The sequence below is a fragment of the Theobroma cacao genome, chromosome 3, assembly GCF_000208745.1.
Source record: "Theobroma cacao cultivar B97-61/B2 chromosome 3, Criollo_cocoa_genome_V2, whole genome shotgun sequence".
Taxonomy (NCBI): Eukaryota; Viridiplantae; Streptophyta; class Magnoliopsida; order Malvales; family Malvaceae; genus Theobroma; species Theobroma cacao.
The window spans coordinates 23,561,224-23,582,009 of record NC_030852.1 but is presented as its reverse complement, the minus strand read 5'-3'; the positions used below and the strand labels follow the sequence as shown (position 1 = coordinate 23,582,009).

General features: G+C 33.6%; 3 protein-coding genes across 4 annotated transcripts; 2 read left to right on the top strand and 1 right to left on the bottom strand.

Annotated features, from left to right (window-relative positions):
• On the top strand, positions 1,190–6,474 carry LOC18604848 (ras GTPase-activating protein-binding protein 1). Of its 2 annotated transcripts, none has more exons than XM_007037524.2 (9): positions 1,190–1,334; positions 2,039–2,224; positions 2,654–2,951; positions 3,039–3,265; positions 3,358–3,532; positions 3,779–3,900; positions 4,003–4,062; positions 5,308–5,371; positions 5,948–6,474. In XM_007037524.2, the coding sequence occupies exons 2-9, from the start codon at positions 2,039–2,041 to the stop codon at positions 6,172–6,174; spliced, it is 1,359 nt and encodes a 452-aa protein (XP_007037586.1). In that variant the 5' UTR covers positions 1,190–1,334; the 3' UTR covers positions 6,175–6,474. The 2 variants fall into 2 exon arrangements, with proteins under 2 accessions (XP_007037586.1, XP_017973494.1); XM_018118005.1 differs by having other exon boundaries at positions 1,191–1,334; positions 4,000–4,062.
• On the bottom strand, positions 6,796–8,118 carry LOC18604847. Its single transcript, XM_007037522.2, has 2 exons — positions 7,660–8,118; positions 6,796–7,288 (listed from the first exon to the last, which is right to left on the bottom strand). Exons 1-2 carry the CDS (start codon positions 7,825–7,827, stop codon positions 6,860–6,862), a joined length of 597 nt encoding a protein of 198 aa, XP_007037584.1. The 5' UTR covers positions 7,828–8,118; the 3' UTR covers positions 6,796–6,859.
• On the top strand, positions 8,330–10,835 carry LOC18604846 (mitochondrial import receptor subunit TOM5 homolog). The gene is made up of 2 exons (XM_007037521.2): positions 8,330–8,571; positions 10,469–10,835. Exons 1-2 carry the CDS (start codon positions 8,485–8,487, stop codon positions 10,544–10,546), a joined length of 165 nt encoding a protein of 54 aa, XP_007037583.1. The 5' UTR covers positions 8,330–8,484; the 3' UTR covers positions 10,547–10,835.

Genomic DNA, 20,786 nt, shown 5'->3' with positions numbered 1-20,786 from the left:
CTAAGATCTAAATAGTCTGGGCTATTAAAAGAAAAAGACAACTAAATAGGCTAAAATTATATCCCAGATGAGCGCAAATATGGAATTATAAAATGCATTAAATACCTTACTTTATCGCTAAAACTGAAAACTTGACAGAAGTTGTAAGTGGTTTTAAGTAAGGATCATAAAAATATGCGATTTATGATGTACAACTAAGAATTAGGGATAAATGTTTCATCATGGGTGATCGTAAATTCATGAATAATGAAAGAACATGCTATGAGACAAAATCCATCAGCATTCCAACTCGATAGCGATTCATATTAGTCAACAACCAAATAACACCCAACTAACAAACAAAAAAGAATGCATATAACCCTAAATTAAATGTAAAGTTAACTTGGAAAAATATATAACTAAAATCAACAAGTAAAAATTACCTTGAAATCTTTGATTATACTCTTACTCTTAAAGTTGCACAATTTTATTAAATCTAATTTTATATCATTTTGGATAAGAAGAAAAAGAAAACATTTTAAATGGCTTGGTGAAGAAGAAGAAAAAAATGTGACTCTGATTTGAAAAAAAATCCAAATATTTTATTTTTAATTAATTAATAAAATCTTTTCAATATTTATTGTTAAGCTCTTTGAAGTTTTTCTTTTTACCTCATTAATAAAGTGTGAAAATTTGGTGGCTTAACAATGTATAGAAGTCAGTACATCAAATATTAATTCATATTTTGGTTAATTAAATTGAATCACTACATTTTTACTGTTATTTTATATAATGAAAAAAAATTGAATATAAACATTTTGATGAATTAATTTGTATTTTAAAAGTAAAAAAAATGAAGAAAATGGTGCTTCATAACGTGGGGATTTGTTAATAAAATTTCAACAATTTCTCCATAAATTTTAGGAAAACAATAACGATAGGTATTAAAGATTATCACTGATTATAATTAATTGTAAATTTATTATTCAAATTGAGGAATCATTCTTTAATTAATCTAATTTAGTTCATTATTATTGTCTTCAAAAGATTTAAAAAAAATTATGATTCACTTTAAAATTTTTCTTTTTAAAAAAAAAATACCTGCCGCAAAGCGGGGCACCATATTAGTTTCCGAAGAAAGGGAATCTATTTTCTGTTTTTGGTTTATAATTAAAAAGAGCATAAAGAGAAAAAAAAAACGATTTTAATATTTTTATTTCAGTATCATTGGCCTTGCTATTGTCACTTACATTTCCTGCTTCGCACGCCTACTGTCTCTTCCTTTGGGCTTCTCTCTCTGCTTTTTTCTAACCTCGCAGATCTCTCCTCTTAAGCTCCAATCACTCACGAATCAGGTGCTTCTGATCTTACTTTTCCCATATATTTTATTCCAATTGATCTCCGTTTGATCGTTATAGCTATAGGCACAGTATTTGATTGATCTGCTAATTACCCTCAAGATCGTGCCTTTCAGTTGAGTTTGGTTGTTAAATCTGCTTCGTAGTCTTCATTTCTATAAAGGGATTTTTTTGGGTTTTCCTTGTTTCTGTTTTTTGATTAAAGGGTTTGTTTTCACTGTCTTAATTGTATTTAGATATAAAGAGCTATGGCTTTTATTTAAAAGAATTTATTTTCAATTTTGGGTTTTTCTGGTTATTGTTAGTATAGTATTTAATGGTTGAACACTTACATAGAGAACTATTAAATTACTATATTCTTAATATAAACATTTCTTAGACTAATAAACCAGGCTTGATGGTGAAAAGCGTCTGTTTCTTCCATCTCTAGGTCTTCATGTTCTACCTTTTATCAGTCAAAGTTATGTAGGCGGTTGAATATCTTAGTTTCCATTCGTTTAGCTTTCTATGTTTTTGTGCTGTGTAAACGTTTTGTTGATCTTTACCTCTATGTGATCATTACTTACAAGAAGTATTTTTCTTTCATGTTTCTTTTGGTTCTCATGAAAGATGGGGCAGCAATCCTTATTTTTCATTGTAATCATGTAGCTGGTTGTCTCTATTTGCATTTCTATAAATTGATTTCTTGAAACTATTTGCAGATGGCCATGCAGGAAGGAAGTCCTGCCAATCCTCCCAGTGCTCAAGTTGTTGGAAATGCTTTTGTGGAGCAGTATTACCATATTCTTCACCATTCGCCGAATCTGGTGCATAGATTTTATCAAGATTCAAGTTGTTTAAGTCGGCCAGATAAGGATGGCAACATGACAACAGTAACAACCATGCAAGTAAGTTTGTTAGACGTTAAAATTATTTCCAATATGTATACTTGAGTACATAGCCTCTTTCCTTTTGGACCTTGGTTATTCCTGTTGGCTTGAATCCTGCTTCATGCAGGAGATGGAGCAGTTAGACTAAGTTGATAACAAGTTGTTGAGGATAATTGCAGAGAATATTAATAATTTTTATTGGAAAGTTAACTTAGAAAGGTGCAGAAAACAAGGGAAACCTTGGGTGAAGCTTTGTATGTTTATGAGATGCATGCACGTAACTGAAGTAATGGAATTTTTTCAAGTGTATGTTTCTGGAGACTCTGATATTTGATGCAGTATAAGAATTATTAAATTTGATAGACTTGGATAGACATTTTCTTAAAACTATAACTTAGCTTGAAAATGGTTTAAGTGACTAGTGTGTTGATATTTGCTTTGGAGCAGGCAATCAATGAGAAGGTACTATCGCTGAATTATGAGGACTATACAGCAGAGATAAAAACTGCAGATGCTCAGGACTCGTTTGAGAAAGGGGTGATTGTATTGGTGACTGGATGCTTAACTGGGAAGGACAATGTGAGAAAGAAATTCACACAAACCTTCTTTCTAGCTCCACAAGACAAAGGCTACTTTGTCTTAAATGATGTTCTCAGATACGTTGAAGAGAAAGAGTTGCACAACTCTGTTCCAGTTAATGGCGTCAGTGAACAGGCTTCAACATCTGCCTTGACACCAGAACCAGGTTTGGCCTGGTTCTTTTCTTATCATGCATTATGGTTGTATTTGCTTTACACTCAAATCATGGAATTGCTTTAACTTTTGCTTTCAGAGCCCACTTATGATCCTCTTGTGGTGGACCCAGTGACTCACGAAGAAGTGGAAGATATTAGTAATGGTGCTGAAGTTTGTGACCCCTCAGATAAGGAGGAAGGATCAGTAATTGAGGAAGAGGTTTTTGTACCCCAAAACGTTGCGAGTCAGAATGAGAGTGTTGCCACTGTTGATTCAGTTCCTGTGGTTATAGAGGATGCTCCAAAGCAATCATATGCTTCAATTGTCAGTTAACATTAATAATTTTTCTTTTTCCATTCTTGTTTTGGTGGTTTTTTTTTTTTATGTTTTACTGAACATACTGAATTACATATTAGGTCAAAGTAATGAAAAGTAATACAGCATCTACTCCAGTCTATGTTCCTAGCAATAATGTGAGGGCGGCACCTGCAGACCAACAGTCAATTGCTTCTGCAAAACCTGCTCCAGCACCAGAGGCAGCAGTACCTAACAGTGACAATGCACCTGAAAGTAGTAATGACAATGAGGAAGGTAATTGCTAACTTATTTACTGCATGCTTGCATGTTAATAGAAGCACATTTGTTCTCTTCATGGTGAAGTTAGATCCACATCGTTTATATTTTAACGAATAAACATATTGTTAAAACAGGTAAAGGAGGCATACATGGTTTGGCATGGTTAATGTTATGTCATCTGTATTTTCATCTCTGAGATATCTTGATGCATATTCTTTCTTGTTTTAAAATATAAGGCTCATTTATTTGTTCTTACCAAAGCTGAAGGACACTCCATATATGTACGAAATTTGCCTTACGCTGCAATGCCTGCACAACTTGAGGAGGCATTTAAAAAATTTGGGCCCATTAAGCGCAATGGCATCCAAGTCAGAACTAATAAGGTTTTGATTAACATATCAATTTGGCATCTCATTCTTAGTTGACATTTCTAGCTCAAGTTCTCAGTTCTTACTGTTTTGTGTATTTCTTGCCTCCTGCAGCAGGGATTCACTTTTGGTTTTGTTGAATTTGAGATGGCCAGTTCAGTGCAGAGTGCACTTGAGGTATTGTCTCGTACCTTTTATTTCCTGTTATGAATAAGGTGCAGTATTAACACCATCATGAGTCACTCTTCTATTCAATCACTAAATACATGCTATATGTCTGGCAAGTTCTGTTAAGTTATTCCTCTTAACAACTAGTGCAAGTTTACTCTAATGGTGAACTGAAACAAACTCTCTTCAAGTTTACAATTATGTCACCACCCCCCCATCCTCTAATTAATAACAAATACTACTAAGTTAGAAAATAATAAACAAGAAATAAAACCCAAAACAAGATCAATTTCTTTTAAGTGACAGTATAATTGGATGAGATTACCTGCATGTGGGTTTTTGGTCACTCAAACAGTATCTGATTAGAGGACTTTATCTAGAACCGTCTTCAAGAAAACCCTACCTTTTGTGTAGGTAATTAGGTCAGCTGGTCTGAAAGATTAATTCCACCATGTCTCCTTTCATTCTTCTGTTACTTTTGGACATTCTATAGACATGAAACAGGTACCTTGTATTGTTTTTTGTACATTTACATCTGATATTTTTCTTAACCTCATATTAATTCATTTTTCAGGTTGTAACAAATTCGTAGCCTTGTTGAATTAAGTTGGAAAATTGAAAGCTTAAACCAATTAAACTTTAACTTGTGTTTTATGGAGGTCATAAAAATTTCACATGAATGGATTTACACGGTCTACAGCTAGAAGGTCTTAAATCTTAATTACCCATGTCATCTCTTATTTTTTGCATCTCTCTCAACTGCATCAGAGTTTTTGTTGCAAAACTTAACCATGATATTAGTCAGGGTCCTCGATTTTACGTTGAAATTATGGAGATGTAATTGAAATTCAGATAACGCTTTCTAAGTGAACTGTGTAATTAATATCAAGAATATCACAGTCAAGTTGAGACCAGATTCACTACTCATGGTTTCTCTTAAAGGTGGGGTGTTGTACTGAAAACTTAAAGAAATGACCATTTCTTTGACGGCTTCTCTGTTTAAACAGATTGTAGGTATTTTATTTTAATATGATTTTCATCTCATCTTGTTTCTTTATCTTCAATGTGATATCATTGTTTGTTAACAGCTTTTTGTATATCCAACCTCAAATTATCCTGGTAGAAGCTTAAGCATATTTCTTTGTCACCAACTGCATGATGATTTGAAATATTCTTCGTGTTAATTTCAATCTGCCTCATCAGTGTTTCTGTCAGCATATTTTTGAACTTATGGTTGTGCTAATTGCATCTCAGGCTTCACCAATCATAATTGGGGATCGTAAAGCTGATGTGGAAGAAAAGAGGACAAACACTCGAGGTAATTCAAATTTTAGTTGGGAGAATGCATTTTAGATGCTGAAATTTTATTAAAATTCCAGTTTTTTTCCTACATTTTTTATTTTGCCCTAATTGAACTTTCAGTTTATCAAATATAGTCCTGAGCTGAGGAAAGATATGGTCTCAAATAGGTCACTATGGCTCAATATGATCCATAAAGCAGGCCAGACATAGTGAGAAAAGACTTAGTTTGTTGTAGTAATTTTAACCCTTGGTCACATTTGTTTGGTTACTAACAGAGATATGTAATGGTTATTTCTTATTGGGGAGGGGGGTGTTGTTCCTCATCTTTGTTCTTATCAAACTTTCTTGCAAATACTCCATATAATCAGGAATTTCCATCTAATAGTTTCAGCTAATTTGGATGGAAGTTTGAAACTTGAAAGTGATACTGTCTGAATATAATCAGGCTACCAATAAGCAAAAAAAATTGTTTCTTTTTAAATGCATTTTCTTCCAATAATTTTTTGTTATTCTCATTTCTTTCAAGTTGCGAGGACTTGAAGGCAAGTTTGACATTAGGATAATAACCTGAGAAAAGTGCTGCTTTTTGCAGTTGGTAGCAGTGGGAGAGCAAGGTATTCTTCAGGTAAAGGTGGCTTCCGGAGTGACAGTTTCAGGGTTCGAGGGAACCTTGGTGGTGGCCGAGGAGGCTATGGCAGGAATGAATTTAGAAACCAGGGTGAGTTTTCAGGACGACCTAAGGGTTCAGGTGGACGCAATGGAGATAATTATCAGCGGGCTAATCATAATGGAAGGGGTGGCCGTCAAGGTGGGGGGTGAAAGCATGATTCTGTTTCTACTTGGACGTTAGCTGAGAAAGTGACCGGATGATTTTTTTTTACAGTATAAACGAAGGGAACGAAGGGACTAAGGATTCAAGTTTTTAATTTTCATAAGTGCAACTGTTTATGAGGAGACCATTGGGATTTAATTTTCTTCTGAACTCTTTTTTCCTCCCTCCCTTTGAGGCATCTCATAAAGCTTACGTGACATAGGGAAAAGGTGTTTTGTTCAAGTATGTATTAAGGATTCTTTGATCAAAATTTTTGGTATTATCATGATGTGATCTTTCACCTCTAACCTTTCCTCATTACGCACATTTACATGAAAAATTGAAATGACTGCTTCAGTGAATTAACCATAATCGCTGGAAGTTTGACCAGGCACGTTGGTGTTGCTAAACGTCGCATCTCTGGGAATTTCTTCAAGTTTTCAAGGTGTATCTGCGCATTTCTCATTGGTCTCATGACTTGGGAGTTTGATTAAGCATTCCTTTGTGATTTTGCTGCTCACTGACTAAGATCTAATAAAGAAGCATGAGTTTTTTGCAATTATATTCTGTTAGTCCCAAACGCAGAACTTGCAATGATATCACAGAATATGGAAGCCCCTACTAAAAGATTATACCATAAACCATTACTTTTACTGGGGAGTTTCCGTTATGTCTGCAAGTTGGATACCAAATTTAGTTTGATTTCTGCAAGTTAGATACAAGGTTCCATGCAGCAAAAGCTGCTGATCCACCGGCTACACAGATTAGAGCCACCACAACCTGCAACACCACTTCCCCGAGGTTGTCCTCAGGCACAAGGTAAACACATGAAGGACCCAAAAGCAGTAACCCCAAGCTGAGGGTCAAGAGTGCCCCTGGAGTTCCAGGGTCTGTTGCTGCCGACAACACTCCAAACTCTTCCGCCTTGGAGAGGAGACCTAGTTTCTCTATCGAAGATAGAGATAGCCCAAACTTCTCGGCCGCTGATAGCAGACCGGCTTTCTCAGCTTTGGTTAGCAGTTTCAGTTTCTCCACATTTGTCAGTAGCTTCACTGGTGGTGCGGCCACAGGGCTGTTCCGTGGCCCTGGCTCGCCAAGCGGGAAAACGGTTGAGTTCGAGCTCTGCATTCATCAACTTAGAAGCTTTGTGATTGTTGATAATTCTATTAGCTAGGGGACAGATTCATGGAATTCAGGTTATTCCAACCTTATCATCAGTTCTCTCTTCTAAGGAAGTCATTACTAGCAATCATTAAGGTGTTACAAACAACTGAAAGCAATATATATAATTTAGCCACATTACTCTGACATTTAATCAGCTTAGAGAGACGAGAACAAGGAATTTAGGCAGGAGCAGTGACAGAAGTTACCATTTATTAAGCCATTACTCAAAACAGTAACTTGTTGAAGTCAAATTAAGCCATTGAAACTATCAGGAGTGAAGCCAGGAAACAGTAATATCCAAAAGCATATGGGGATTGAAAGGAACTGACCTTTCTAGAGCCAACTGTTTTGGCAACAGAAGGCAAGGGTTTCTGTGTTGCCATGGATTGAATGCGAAAGGGTGAGGAAGTAGCAGAATTTTGTGGTTTGGGCTTTGCTATCCTGGAGGAACAGACAAATGGACTTCCTTTGCTGCTATAAACAGCTGTGGCCTCCATGTCAGTTTTTCTTCTGAAAGTCTTTCTCTCTGTGTCTCTGGGGATTTTTGCTTGGAAAAAGAGGCCTTGTTTCCTGAAAGCACCAGCCCCTGAAATGAATGGACACAGAGGATCATGGATTGGCTTTGGGAGGTTGGGTATCCATGTGGCAGTCAATGGTTGGCTACTCTATTTGCATGTTGCTGAATCAGGAGGCTATTTGGGACTCTGGTAGGACGTAGGAGTCATTTTCCAATTTGCTTATGGCCATGGTTTGGTGGAAATCTGTTCTTCAGTCAAGGAGGCCATTCCTATCCCCCTATTTTCTTTTAAAAAAAAAATCAATAATACTATTATAAATGAAATTCCACTAAAAAAAAAAAGGTTGATTTTAAATTCAAAAAAATATTTTAAAAAAAGGTTTTTTGTCCTATTAAAATTGAAAATAGAAAAAATGGAAATTATTTTCATTTATAACTTTAACAAATATAGTAATTTGTTGAAATTATAATTAAGAACTGAACTAATTGCTTTCCCCACGTGTTAATTAGAGTTAGAAAAGGGCTCCTCCGTTCTCTGTACAACGAAACCCTAAACCCCAACAAAGAGGAACACACGACACCCCTCGGATTTCAAAGGCCAAACCAAAAAAAAAAAAACATTTTCTTCAAAGCATCAATGGCGGATCCCGTGATCTCTATCGATAAGGTCAAAGCCTTCTGGCACTCTCAGGTCCACGATGAAGAAAAGTGGGCTCTCAACATGGTATTTCATTATATTTCTCTTTTATTTTTTTCCTTTCATGGTTTTCAGCTTTTTTTTTTTGGGGGGTCTGTCGTTTGATTTAGTTGGATTATATTATGATTTTGATCATGATTCTGTTTTTCTGGTTTTTGGTTTATGGGCGTTTGTTTAGAAATTGGATTGTTACTCCATTGATCTAGGAAACGAAACAAAGAGAAGAAAGGAAAGAAACGGGGAAGAATATGAATATTTTGGTTTTGAAGAATTTAACTTATTGGCATCCATAAAAGGATCACAAAGCTAGAATTAATTCTTAGTTTATGGAAAGTTTGGAATATTTCATTATTTGGGACCTTGGAAAATATAATAATCTGTGCACAAAAAATGTATAGAACATGAGCTCTTGGGACACTAGAGTGTTAGTGTTCGATTTAGTTAGCTATCAGTGTCTTAGCTGTTTAGGCATGACCCTCATCCAAATGAATTGCTATGACTTAACCCAGTTATGGTTAGTTGATTATATGAATGTATCTGTCACTGTTGTATCTTAGTTCTTTATTGAAGTCGTGGATTGGTTGAAGAAGTAGAGAGGAGTGGAAAGTGTTCCCAAAGGTGCAAATTGTTGGTGAATATTGCATGCAACAACAGATGAAACTAAGACAATTTTATAGACGCTGGAGAAAAGTCTTTGGGCATGAACAAAATGAGGAGAGAAGTTTTGTGGAGGATAACTAATGCCTCCATTCGTTGGTTTTGTTGTTTGCATAATTTTTCTTTATTTTCCATTCATGGGGCAAGCAATGGGTTTTGTGGCTGACTGATGTATCCAGTTGATTATCATCTCAGGCCTCATTGGTTTTGTTGGACACTTTCCTTGAAGTTATTTGAAAGAAAGTGATCTCCAAGCTTTACAAGCTGGAAAGTTTTCAGAAGATGGTTTTGAGTGAAAAGCTTTAACAGATGCTATCTTCTCTCCCAAATTGATTACAAACATTCTGAGAAAATTTACATAAAGCAAAATGGATGTCATTTGATTTTCTCTTCATTTTCTCTCAAATATGCTAGAAGGTGTAAAGAATATTAAATAGGAGAAAGGGTCCTATGAAAGGCTTGAGGAATAGACATCAGACATCAAGAATGTAGCATTGCAGAATGATAGGTCAATTTACATTTATCTGTTGGTGAATGAGCAGCCTATTGGCTGTAGCATTTGAATTTCTTCCTTTTTCCCTTCTGAAGTTTTGACCCTTAACCAGCCTTTCCTGTTCTAATGGTCAATGTTATGGCGTTCGTCCTCCATACTTCTGACTTCTATGGGCTTGGTGGGGGGGTGATCAAATATGTGTGGAGAGCCTATGGGCAGTGCTATAGGCTCATAGCTTATTGGCACCAGCATGATCAGACTTAAATTACTGTTCATTTAAGATGGGCATTATTTGTTGTGGTCAATTTTGACTGCAGAAAAAATGTTGCTCAAATTGCTTGAAGGAGTTTAGACTTTTGCTGTAAGGATTAAGTTATTGATTTCTTTTTTGTTGACCCAATCACTTAGGTTTTAAAAACAAGAATTTGATTGTTTAGGGATTTATGAGTGACATCAAGAGAATAGGTCCCTTATACATCTGAAATGTGTAACAGTTCAACTCTTATTCTATGACACTTGTAATGTGCCTACACTTTTGCCTTTTATTCACAATATTCTTTAGAGAAAAAGTACTCTTCAGGGCAGTAGTGGAACTTGAACATGCTTTAAAAGGTTTCTGTTACCAACTCATTTTATTAGTTGCTTTTACCTGAAATGTAAGTTCTCTTCACAAGTTGCTGTGTACAATCACTTGTTTGATCTGTACTTTCATGTATGTTAACAGATTGATTTGTATCCTGAAAAATAAAGTATCTTTTTCACCCCCATATGCAGAAACTGCTGCGAGCTGCTGGGCTCTTTGCTGGATCCATTTTTCTAATGCGCAATTATGGTGATCTTATGGCGATATAAGGAATTAAAGGATGGATTAAGATCTGATTAATCTCATATTTTGTTACTGTGATGGCATGCCATAGTCTTCTACGCCACAGCTATTTGGAAATGCATGCATTTGTTACTTTTGTGGATGAAATTTAGGAAACCACTTGACAATCTCCCCTCTGATATGCTCAGTTGATGATTTCAAACATTTTTAGTAACTTTTATTTAGCATGGTAATATATGCTTCTAAATGTTGTGGAATTGAATGAAATGCGCTGATTCTGATGAATGCTGAAATTGCTTTGGATGATTTGTTATAGACCTCTGATGCATGTATGCCTGTTAATTCGTCATAGAGGATTAGATAGCTTCCCTAAGATGTCAGTTGTTGTGTTCTAAGTCTAATCCAACAATGTTGGTGGATGAAGCAGCAACATTTATTTCTCAATTTGTTTGGTTTTTTGGTACTTTATAAAGTATAAATCTGAGGGAAGCTTTTGGTTATGTCCGACCGAAATTTTACTCCACTGTTTATTTCCCCACTTGGCCTGAAACATTTGAAGTGACTAGTTGAGGCCAACCAAAATCGACAAATCTGCCCACACAACTTAAACTTTACTTCAACTTAGCTATCAAATGCATGCTTTACACGTCGGAAATATCTAAAGCAGGATTCTCCCTCCACAGCACTAGTTCCCAGCTCATGCACAACTTGCGTCTATAGTACACTCGTGTGTTCTGTCCTTTAGTCCATATGAAAGTTCATTAGGTTTTTTAAATTTGAACCGCATAAAGAAAGGCACCTATCTCGCTTCTCACAATCCTCGCTCTCTTTACACCAAAATTTCAAGTCAAAACTTTTAAATTGATGTCCTATAAAAACAATTTCACAGTTCAAGCTTGATTTTTGCATTATCTTAACAATAATACTAAGGTATAATCTGATAGTATAATTATGTAATCGACTGAGATACGTTTTATGATTTAAGTATTTATAATTTATAAAAAAAGATTCTTTATTTCTATAAAACCTGTATAATAAAGTTTGTAAAATACCTGTATATGCTTTGCAAAATGAATTAAAAAGAGTTATAATTATAAGATTCCTATTGCGTCAAAGTATTATTTCTAAAATGTTCCTATTTGATGTTTTATCGTGAAAAATAGATATTTATGAAGTATAGTGACCGACACGTAATTATATTCTTCACTTGTGAAAACAACTCTAAAGCCATATATATTCATGTTTGGCACGTAAAATTGGAGATGAAGATATGGTTCTTTAGGGTTCTAAATTCGAACTATACCCTAAAACCAAAATGAAAACATTATATATAATAAATTATACTTAATTCAAGGTCCGTTGAAAAGATTGTACATGATTTTTAATCCACGACTCTAGCAATGAGAATAACAAGTTCACCAATTTTACTGTTGAAATTCAGTACAACAGATCTTCCTCCCTCTCTACAACTCTCTAATTGATGAGAAGCTTAATGTATCAGAAAAGAAGACTTAGCTTTTCCTTTATATAGTGAATTTCTAATTTCACCCATCACATGATTTGTAATATTTAGGGCAACCTACACATGTCTATACCATTAAATCCACATAGAATATTGAAATCTAACTCAAGTTTATTAAATCATATTCTAAACTATAATATCTAACGTAATTTATTAAATCATATTATGAACTATAATGCTGTCTCATTATTCAAACCAAACCAACTTAGCTTGATTTTGACAAAACAAAAAATGTAACTCAATACTTATATACAGAAAAATCTAACAAGAATCAAGTAGAAAAAGAAAAAGAAAAACCTACGTTTCAAGAAGCCTATACTTGATTTCTTACGTACATGAATGAAGTTAAATTGAGATAAAGGTTCATGTAAGTCGAAAAATGTAGATTTTTGAACATGGGTATTTTAAGTAATTCACAAGCAATGTTAATTTGCTTTGGTACCCCCAATTTGGGAGCAGCATGCCTTATTCACACAAGTAAGAACAAGGCTATAAATCAAAGTGTACTAGCTGGGAAGAGTACGTTTTGGGCAAAAGCATTAATGCATTACTTAAATAACTTTTTAATTAAATAATAATTAATTAAAATATTATGATACATTTAAATATTTATTCATTGGTTGGTATATTATTTCCTATCTAAAGAGCAAGATCCAAATTCCTCTTCTTTCAATTTAAAAAAATAATAAAAAAATTAAAGCATTATGATGAAATAAAATAACCCAAAAATGAGTGTATGTTATTGGAAAAAAAAAAAGGTACTTAACGGATTAATTAATTAAGACAATTACTAGCAAGTTGAACCACAATTATATATGCATTTGGTATTGCATTTATGACCTAAAACACAATAAAACATAACTCTACTACTCCAGCAATCCTAAAATATTTTATTTATTTATTTATAGTGAAACAATAATGAGATTGCTAGGTTTGGACAAAAGTGAATTTATTAAGCAGTGAAAGTAGGAGTTATGAAGTCAACCATACCAAAGTTGCATTATTTTCTTAAAAACGTGACACTCGAAAAAATTAATTTATACTCAAATTTGATTATAATCAGAATTCATAATGATTAATTTTTAAATCTTAGAACGTTAATTAGTTTAAAATTTTAAATAGTAATTTAAATTTAATCTAAGTTTTCATACTATTTGTAAAAACAAAGAAATTTATTGCACAAAGACATTCTAATTCAGATATTTTAGCAGTTCATAACTTAAAATCTTTCAATTATTGAAAAATATAAATAAATTAGGGTAAATTACAAAAAAAAAAAAAGTCACTTACAATTTTCAATTTGGCACCTACTTATCCTTTAAACATTTAAGTCCTCTTTTCTTAATTATCATATATTATACTAAAAATAAGAAAGCAAAGAGGCTGGCTGGCAGAGATTTGTTGTTAGGTGACATAATCCGCCCGTGGGCATAGCAACAAAAACTTTTTCCCCACTCTTTCTGACAGGCAACCACTTTGGGAGACAGCTGGATGATGTCATCAACTCGCGGCCGCTGTTCCAACGCGTTTGCATGCAACTTGACAAACTTGCCTTAGCTGTTTTGGCCTCTTATCTTTTCTCCACGTGTACTTCTGAAGGTTTCCATTACACGTGGCGTCTTCCGTTACGTCCGTACTTCCTCTATTTGTAGACTCTGCAACTTGGGTTCCTCGTTCGGGCCCCTACATAGCTCTCTAACGTTTCCTACTTTCCCTCTCTTTTTTTTTTTTTTTTGTTTTTCCATTTCCTCGCGACGGTTTTTCAAAGGATAGCCGTAAGCCTCGAACTTAACGGCGCAAAACTTTGTTGGCTGCTTTCTGGTGTGGTTCGCCACATCGAAAATGTGGATGCTCTCATTCGATTACTTATGTAAAACAAAAATAATTCCCGTATTCAAGTCCACTATTATTGTTTTGGTATAATACATGTAAAAGGTGTTCTTGTGATAAGAAGAGAAAACGTTACAAATAAGTAAAAAAATATATTAGTAGCGACGGAGAGAAAAATCGAAACAATTTTAAAATACTGAATGTCTAAGAAATAATAAGAAAAAAATTAAATAAATAATTTAGAGAGAGGAGTTCTGAAGGAGAACATGTTAGCTCTCCGAGCATAACCCTTGTAAGGCTCTATATATAGTGCTAAAAATAACAATTATTCAAGAATAAGTTTTAATGTATCTAATGAATGACATTATTATGAAGAACTTTAGTATGAGTAATTGTTATTGCAATTGAATATAATAAGACTTATTCTCGAGTAAAAGATAATAAAGGAGAAGTATAGTGAAAAGGTATAAAACAAGAAACTGTACATGAATAGATATACGAGAATAAGTTAGGAGAGTAAAATATTTATACTTCAGAAAAGGTTAAGAAGAAGACTTTTTAACTACCTCCACAACTGAGCCACTAAGCTAAATTCTCCGAAACATTCCAAGATAAAAGTAACTATAAATCCTTTTAGTTATATTGGGTTGCTTTCATTACTATATGTGTGAAGTGATTATTCTATGCGACGTAGTTGTTTTGCGTGAAATAGTACTTCACTTGTTCTAGTTATTCTTCGTTAAATAATGCTTCCCTTGCTAAAATGGTTTTGCATGAAGTAATGCTTCACTTGTTCTCATTATTCTTTGTATAGTACTACGTTGTAAAACAATTCTTTAAGAAAACAAAAAGTAACCAAAATTTACTATCTACATTTTACCCCCTGCATAAGAATTTTTTTTCTAAAAAATAATTCTTATATATTAATTTAGAGAAAAGTTGTATTTTGTATTATAACAAATTGTACTGTAACACCTTAGGCAACACGTAGTAACACCTCAGCCAATAATGCCTAAGGCAATAACACCTTAGCCAATAATGTCTTAGGTAGTAACATGTTAGTATCTTGTATAAAGTGTAATGTCAATATTTTGTGTAATATTTGTTTGATTATGTAATAATATATTTTTCATACAAAATAAGATTTTTAAAATACAAATCATAAGAGGAAAGTTACTCTTTTTCATAAAAACATTGATTCTATGTGGCTTATAAATATGAAGTTACTATGAATAATTTTTTCATTCTAATTCAAAGTAAAACAAATTTCCAAGCAAAACAAAATTTAGAGTAAGGTCTATTCATCAAATCTTTTTTTTTTAGCAAGTAAGTTTTTCTTTCTTCTCCTTGTAATTTCTTAGTTGTATTTTTTTTTTCTCTTTGTAATTTCTTACTTGTATTTTCAAAAAAAAAATTGTATTTTTCTTACTTGTTGCCCCTGCATGAAAATTTTTTTTAAATTAAAATAGGATAAAAGAAATTTTTCATACATGAGATGAGACTTTTTGATTGAAAGAGACTTGCAAACAAACAAATTGTTTGATTTTAGATATATAGTAGCGCTTTAGATCAAGAATTTTGTATAAATCTTAATTGTGTTGAGCAGTTTAAATTTTTTTGTTATATTTGTCTCAAGAATATTCTAAACCCAAAAATAGTGTTTATCAAATAAAAATTATTTAGAAAAATATTTGTATGTATATCTTTGATGGGAGCCTTTTAAAACCTAAGAGAAGAGAAAAATAAAGGAGGCTTAAGCATCTTTTAATGGGAGCCTTTTAATACATCAGAGAAGAAAAAGATAAAGAAGATTTAGCTATGTAACCTAAAGTGCAAAAAGATAAAAAAAAAGTTAGCATACAAACACTAGAGCTTCATAAGGCGTACACTAGAGTTTTCAAAACACTAAAAATTTTATGATTTTTTTTTAATTGATGCTTTTCTTAATATTGAAGCTCACAATACTCTGTGAGTTTTGTTATTTGGAGAGCCACGAGCTCTTTTAATTAAAGCTCGCATTTTTGCCGCGAGCTTTTTTAAGGGGATCTCGTGGCACATGCCACAGTGTTCTTTTAATTGGAGCTTGCGATAACCGCAAGCTCTTTTTTTTTAAAATATTGTATTATTTATTTATTATGATTATTTTTTATTATATATAATAATAACAATAAAATCTATTTTGTTGTTTTGTTATGATTATTTTGTTGTTTTATTTTGTTGGTGTTTATATGTTTTTCTTAACACTTAATAAATAAATAAAATTAGTACAAACATGTATATTTATTTCTTTTTCCATGATCATGTTTGTAGGCTTCTTTTTTCCTCTTCCTCTATACCTAAGACGCATTTTTGTGAGACCCTGTCAAGCTCGATTAAAAAACGATATTATATCGAGTGGTACAACTAAGTTAAATCGAGTCTTGAACTAGTTCAAATAGAAATTCTAAGAGAAATTTGAAAATTTTGAAACCCACATAATGGCTTAGAATAATGATTCAAAGTTCAAGATCCAGTTTAGAATCCATCAAGAAAATTGACCGATTAGGGATAAAACGGTCATTTTACCATTTGATGATAAAATGGAGATTTTTAGCCAAGATTTGATCACATTTGACCAAGAATAATTATATGAAATAAAATTATGATTATTGGAGTATAAAATGGTGTTTAGCAGTGAAAAATTGTGATTCTCGGTAATTTTAGAGCATAAGGGTAAAATGGTAATTTTACCACTAGAGGACTAAACGGGAATTTTTATAAAACGATTTTTGCCCCATTTTATTAATATTGATCAATATTAGTGTTATTTGAGGTTGAAAAGTAAAAATAATGTGATTTCGGTACATTTCAGAGTATAGGGGTAAAATCGTAATTTTTTTTATCCTAGGGGCAAATCGGTAAATTTTTCGCCCCAACACTTGTCAAGACCAAGGGATTTTAATTGTGATAGGATTGGATAAATACCAGAATATTTGTGGTGGAAAATTAAGAAGAAAAAGTCAAAAAGTTAAAAAATTAGGCCAATAAGCATGTGACACGTGGCATGATTGATTATTTTATTATTTTTTATAGAAATCAGCCCATTAAATCCCCAATTCTCTCACCATATTCGGCCTAGGCAACCAGCAACAAGAAAAAAGGAAGAACAAAGGGAAAAAAAAAGAAAAACCTAGGTGAAAATTCAAAGAAAAAGTGAAGAAATCAAGGAAACAAGTTAGGTAAGTTAGAATTTCTTTAGTTCTCCTTGATACCTAGCTTACTCATGCTTTTGTTCTTGATTTCCATGGTTGAATATTGAGTTATCATGATGAATTCAATTCTGAAAAATGGGTATGGAAGAGGAATTGTTGTTGGAATAATTTGATTTTAGATTATGTTAGTGTTTAGGGATAGTTAAGCATGGTTATGAACAAAAACACAAAAAAAATATTCAATTTCTCTAGGGTTCCTTGTTGGTCGAACCATGAGGGCTGAATATCAATGGGGGATTGTTTTTATTTCAAGGAAAATGGCATGGAAAATGATGAATTAAGGTGAAACGGTTATGTAGAAAAAAATTCGATGCTAGTGCACCAAATGACCAAATTTTTCTATAAGGAACTGTGAGGGTTCTAATGCTGAATTTGGCTTTATTTAAATGGTATGTGGTAAATTAAGGTATTAGAGGAGAAATGAATTAATTTGGAGGTGATTTGGACACAATCGCCAATTAATCGGGTGATCGGTCGAATTTAATCGATACCGCGATTAAGCGGTAATCGGACGTATTTTTGCATTTACATATCAAGCATTAGTAATTTAAATTAGTTTATATCAATTTAGGGACAATATAGTAAATTCTTTGACTTTGTTATTTGTCAAGGTAGTGAGACGTCCGAAAAAGGCAAAGGAATTGCGTTTGAGGACTATTAGTCCGAGTGCACCTAGAATCCGAATTTTTGATATCGGTGAGTGGACTTGCATTTCAAACTTGTTTTGGGGAATATGAAAGATTCTATCCAATTTGTCTTAGAAAATGTACCTTGGGAACAAGCTTTTGTTAAATGGTTTGATGTTGTGATATGCGATTGCTATGGATTCATGTATTATTGCAATATGATGATATATATATGTGTGTGTTGTGCATGATGAATGATATTGTGTATAATGACTGTAACCGTGTGTGTGCACGATGTGGGGGGATGCACATGCCGGTGATGATGGTGGCGTGAGAGATAGATGATGATAGTGCTCGTGTGCATGATGTGGAGGGATGTACACGGTGGCACTGATTGTGCACGATGTGGGGAGATGCACACGATGGTGCTGACTATGTGCACGATGTGGGGGGATGTACATGAGCCGGGTGTGATTATGATGATATTGATGTTTGTCTATCAGATTATGCATATCTAGACTTATGAAATGAAAGTTCATGAATGTGATATATGGTTGACATATATGTGAAATTTAATACATTGCACTTTAGGAATTTTCATGAGTTTTATGTTGATTTTGTTGGTTTAGTAGGATGGCCTTTTTGTTGAATGAAGGGAAACTTTTCTCTTGTTGTTCTGTTTCGCTACAGCGAGAACCTTTCTGTCCATTTTGCTAACTTGTGGGTTTTTGCCATATTTCCCATTTCTTTGGTACCATAGTTGAGCATGGATTTTTGTAAAGTGATTTAGTTATATGGGGTTTACATAAGGGGTTTAAAAGAGCTAAAATAATTGCATGGTTTTGAGAAAATGAATGCATCATGATTTCGATAAACATTCCTTATAGTATGCTTGTTCCCTTCTTGTTCACTTACTAAGTATTGTACTCACATTTTATAAAAATTCATGTTTTCAGATCAGGTGACTATTGGACCCTAGATCAAGGAGTCCCCGTAGTGCATATCCTAAGTATGTGTCTGGCATTCGATAGTAATCTCTTTTATTGTAAATGTCTCTGCTAGAAGTCATGGGTCATTTTGTATTGTGAATACAATCTAACAATGTGAATATGTGTATGCAATGTAAATTGCTAAATACATGACTGGTATAGTGCATGTATATTATTATCGATAATGTCATTGTGTTTTGGCTATGTTCACACCTGGGAAAAGGTGTGTGTGTATGCATGATATGATAAATTTGTTAAGCAAAGGTAAATGGATAGGCTTGCTTGGGCTTAGTGAGCTATGCTCATTGAGCTCATGCACCGGTCATGGCCCAGGAAATTAGGTTGTGATAGTTTTTCTCTAAAGATCCATTATGATGAGTCAGAAAATGCTGCAACAAGGAAAAAAACCACTGCACATAAAATGAAGAATAATAATTTTGAAGTAATTCTTCCAAGAAAATTATAATAGGAAAGAGTGGTGAATTTCCTCCTATCCCTGAAAACTAAGAAGATGAAATTATTAAAGAAAGAAGAGAATATCGTTTTTGGGAAGAAGTCTATGCCAAACAAGTTGACGAACATCCTTCTGAGACTATTGGATATGATTGGAATAGATTATACTAAATAGCACCTCCTTATAAAAGAAGTGGTATTCTAGGACTATCCATTCTGAAGTTCAAGTTTGAGCATAGTGAGTTTTCACTTTTTGCAACTAAGTTAGGCTCTAATTCTGAATTTGTTCATGGCTAGAATGAGTGAATAAATAAGGTGTTGAAGAATCCTACTTATGTTAAACTTCTCTAATCTATTGGAATACTTGATGCTATACGTGTCACCTCCAAGCTCAATATTCGTAGAGAAAAAAAGATGGATGTATGGTGTGTTATTCTTGCAAGGTGAAACACCTTTTCTCATACTATGATTACAGCAAGGGAGGAATTTACCTTTATTTTGGAAGATGTGTGTGTTCTCTTAGAACTTTCTTGCATGGGGAAGCATGATTTTCACTCTATCAAGCTTTCTGAAGAAAAGATATGTATTCAAGACTTTTTCTTTGATCTACTCACGAGTCTGAGTAAAACTTCAAAGGTTGCATGGTTCTCCAATTGGGTCGGGGTTTTTTTTATAAAAAGTTCAGTGTTAAGGGAATTGAAATTGGTATTCCTGAGTACCCAAACCATGAGCACGAGCTAGTGGCTTTAACAATCTTTTGGTTGGCACGACACATACTCCTATGGTGTCTAGATAATGGTATTCCTCCAGCAGTTATTCCTTTAGCAATAAAAATTATCAAGGGAATACGTTTTTCTCTTATTCTACTATATTTAGGATCTCTATATAAAAGACTAGACTTGTACCAACTAAAAACTGTCGAGTCAGCTAGATGTTACAAAGTTTTAACTTATGTGGATGCCTCTTTCATTCAAATATACCTATGGGAAAGGTTTGTTATTTGCACTCCTGTGTCCAATGCATATCTTTTTGCATCTTTTTCTGTAAATAACCCTTTATCCATGAACAATTATAGAGCTTGGGCGTGGCATGATCAACTCTCGAAAGGTAATGTTCTTAAAGTGATGGATGTGACAAAAGAAATCAAACCCAAACCTTATGTGCAACCTATAAATGGATTTGGTGGTCCTGAAATTTATTATGATTGTCACCTTCTACAATCTGGAAGAATGAATTCACAAGGTATTAACTTTTGTTCATGGGTTCACAGTTCCCAATTTCCTTCTATGATTAAGAGTTCCACTTTAGGTGGAGATAGAGATTTTCTTTCTATCGAGGTATATTCTCATTATAGAGTGGCACGCCAATTTGGGTTTGACCAACCAGCTCCGCTTGACTTTTCTTCATCTATCAGTTTTTCTTCTTGTATTTCTACATTTCTCATGGTAAGACTTCAACTCCATTTAGATAAACTTAGGAGTTATACTATCTCAGCTTTTGATAGAGTTGGTATCCACACTTTTGGCTAGTTTGCTTATTGAAGGGAGTGTCTTGAAGAATAAAGATCTTTTATTATGCATTTAGCTAATCTCAAA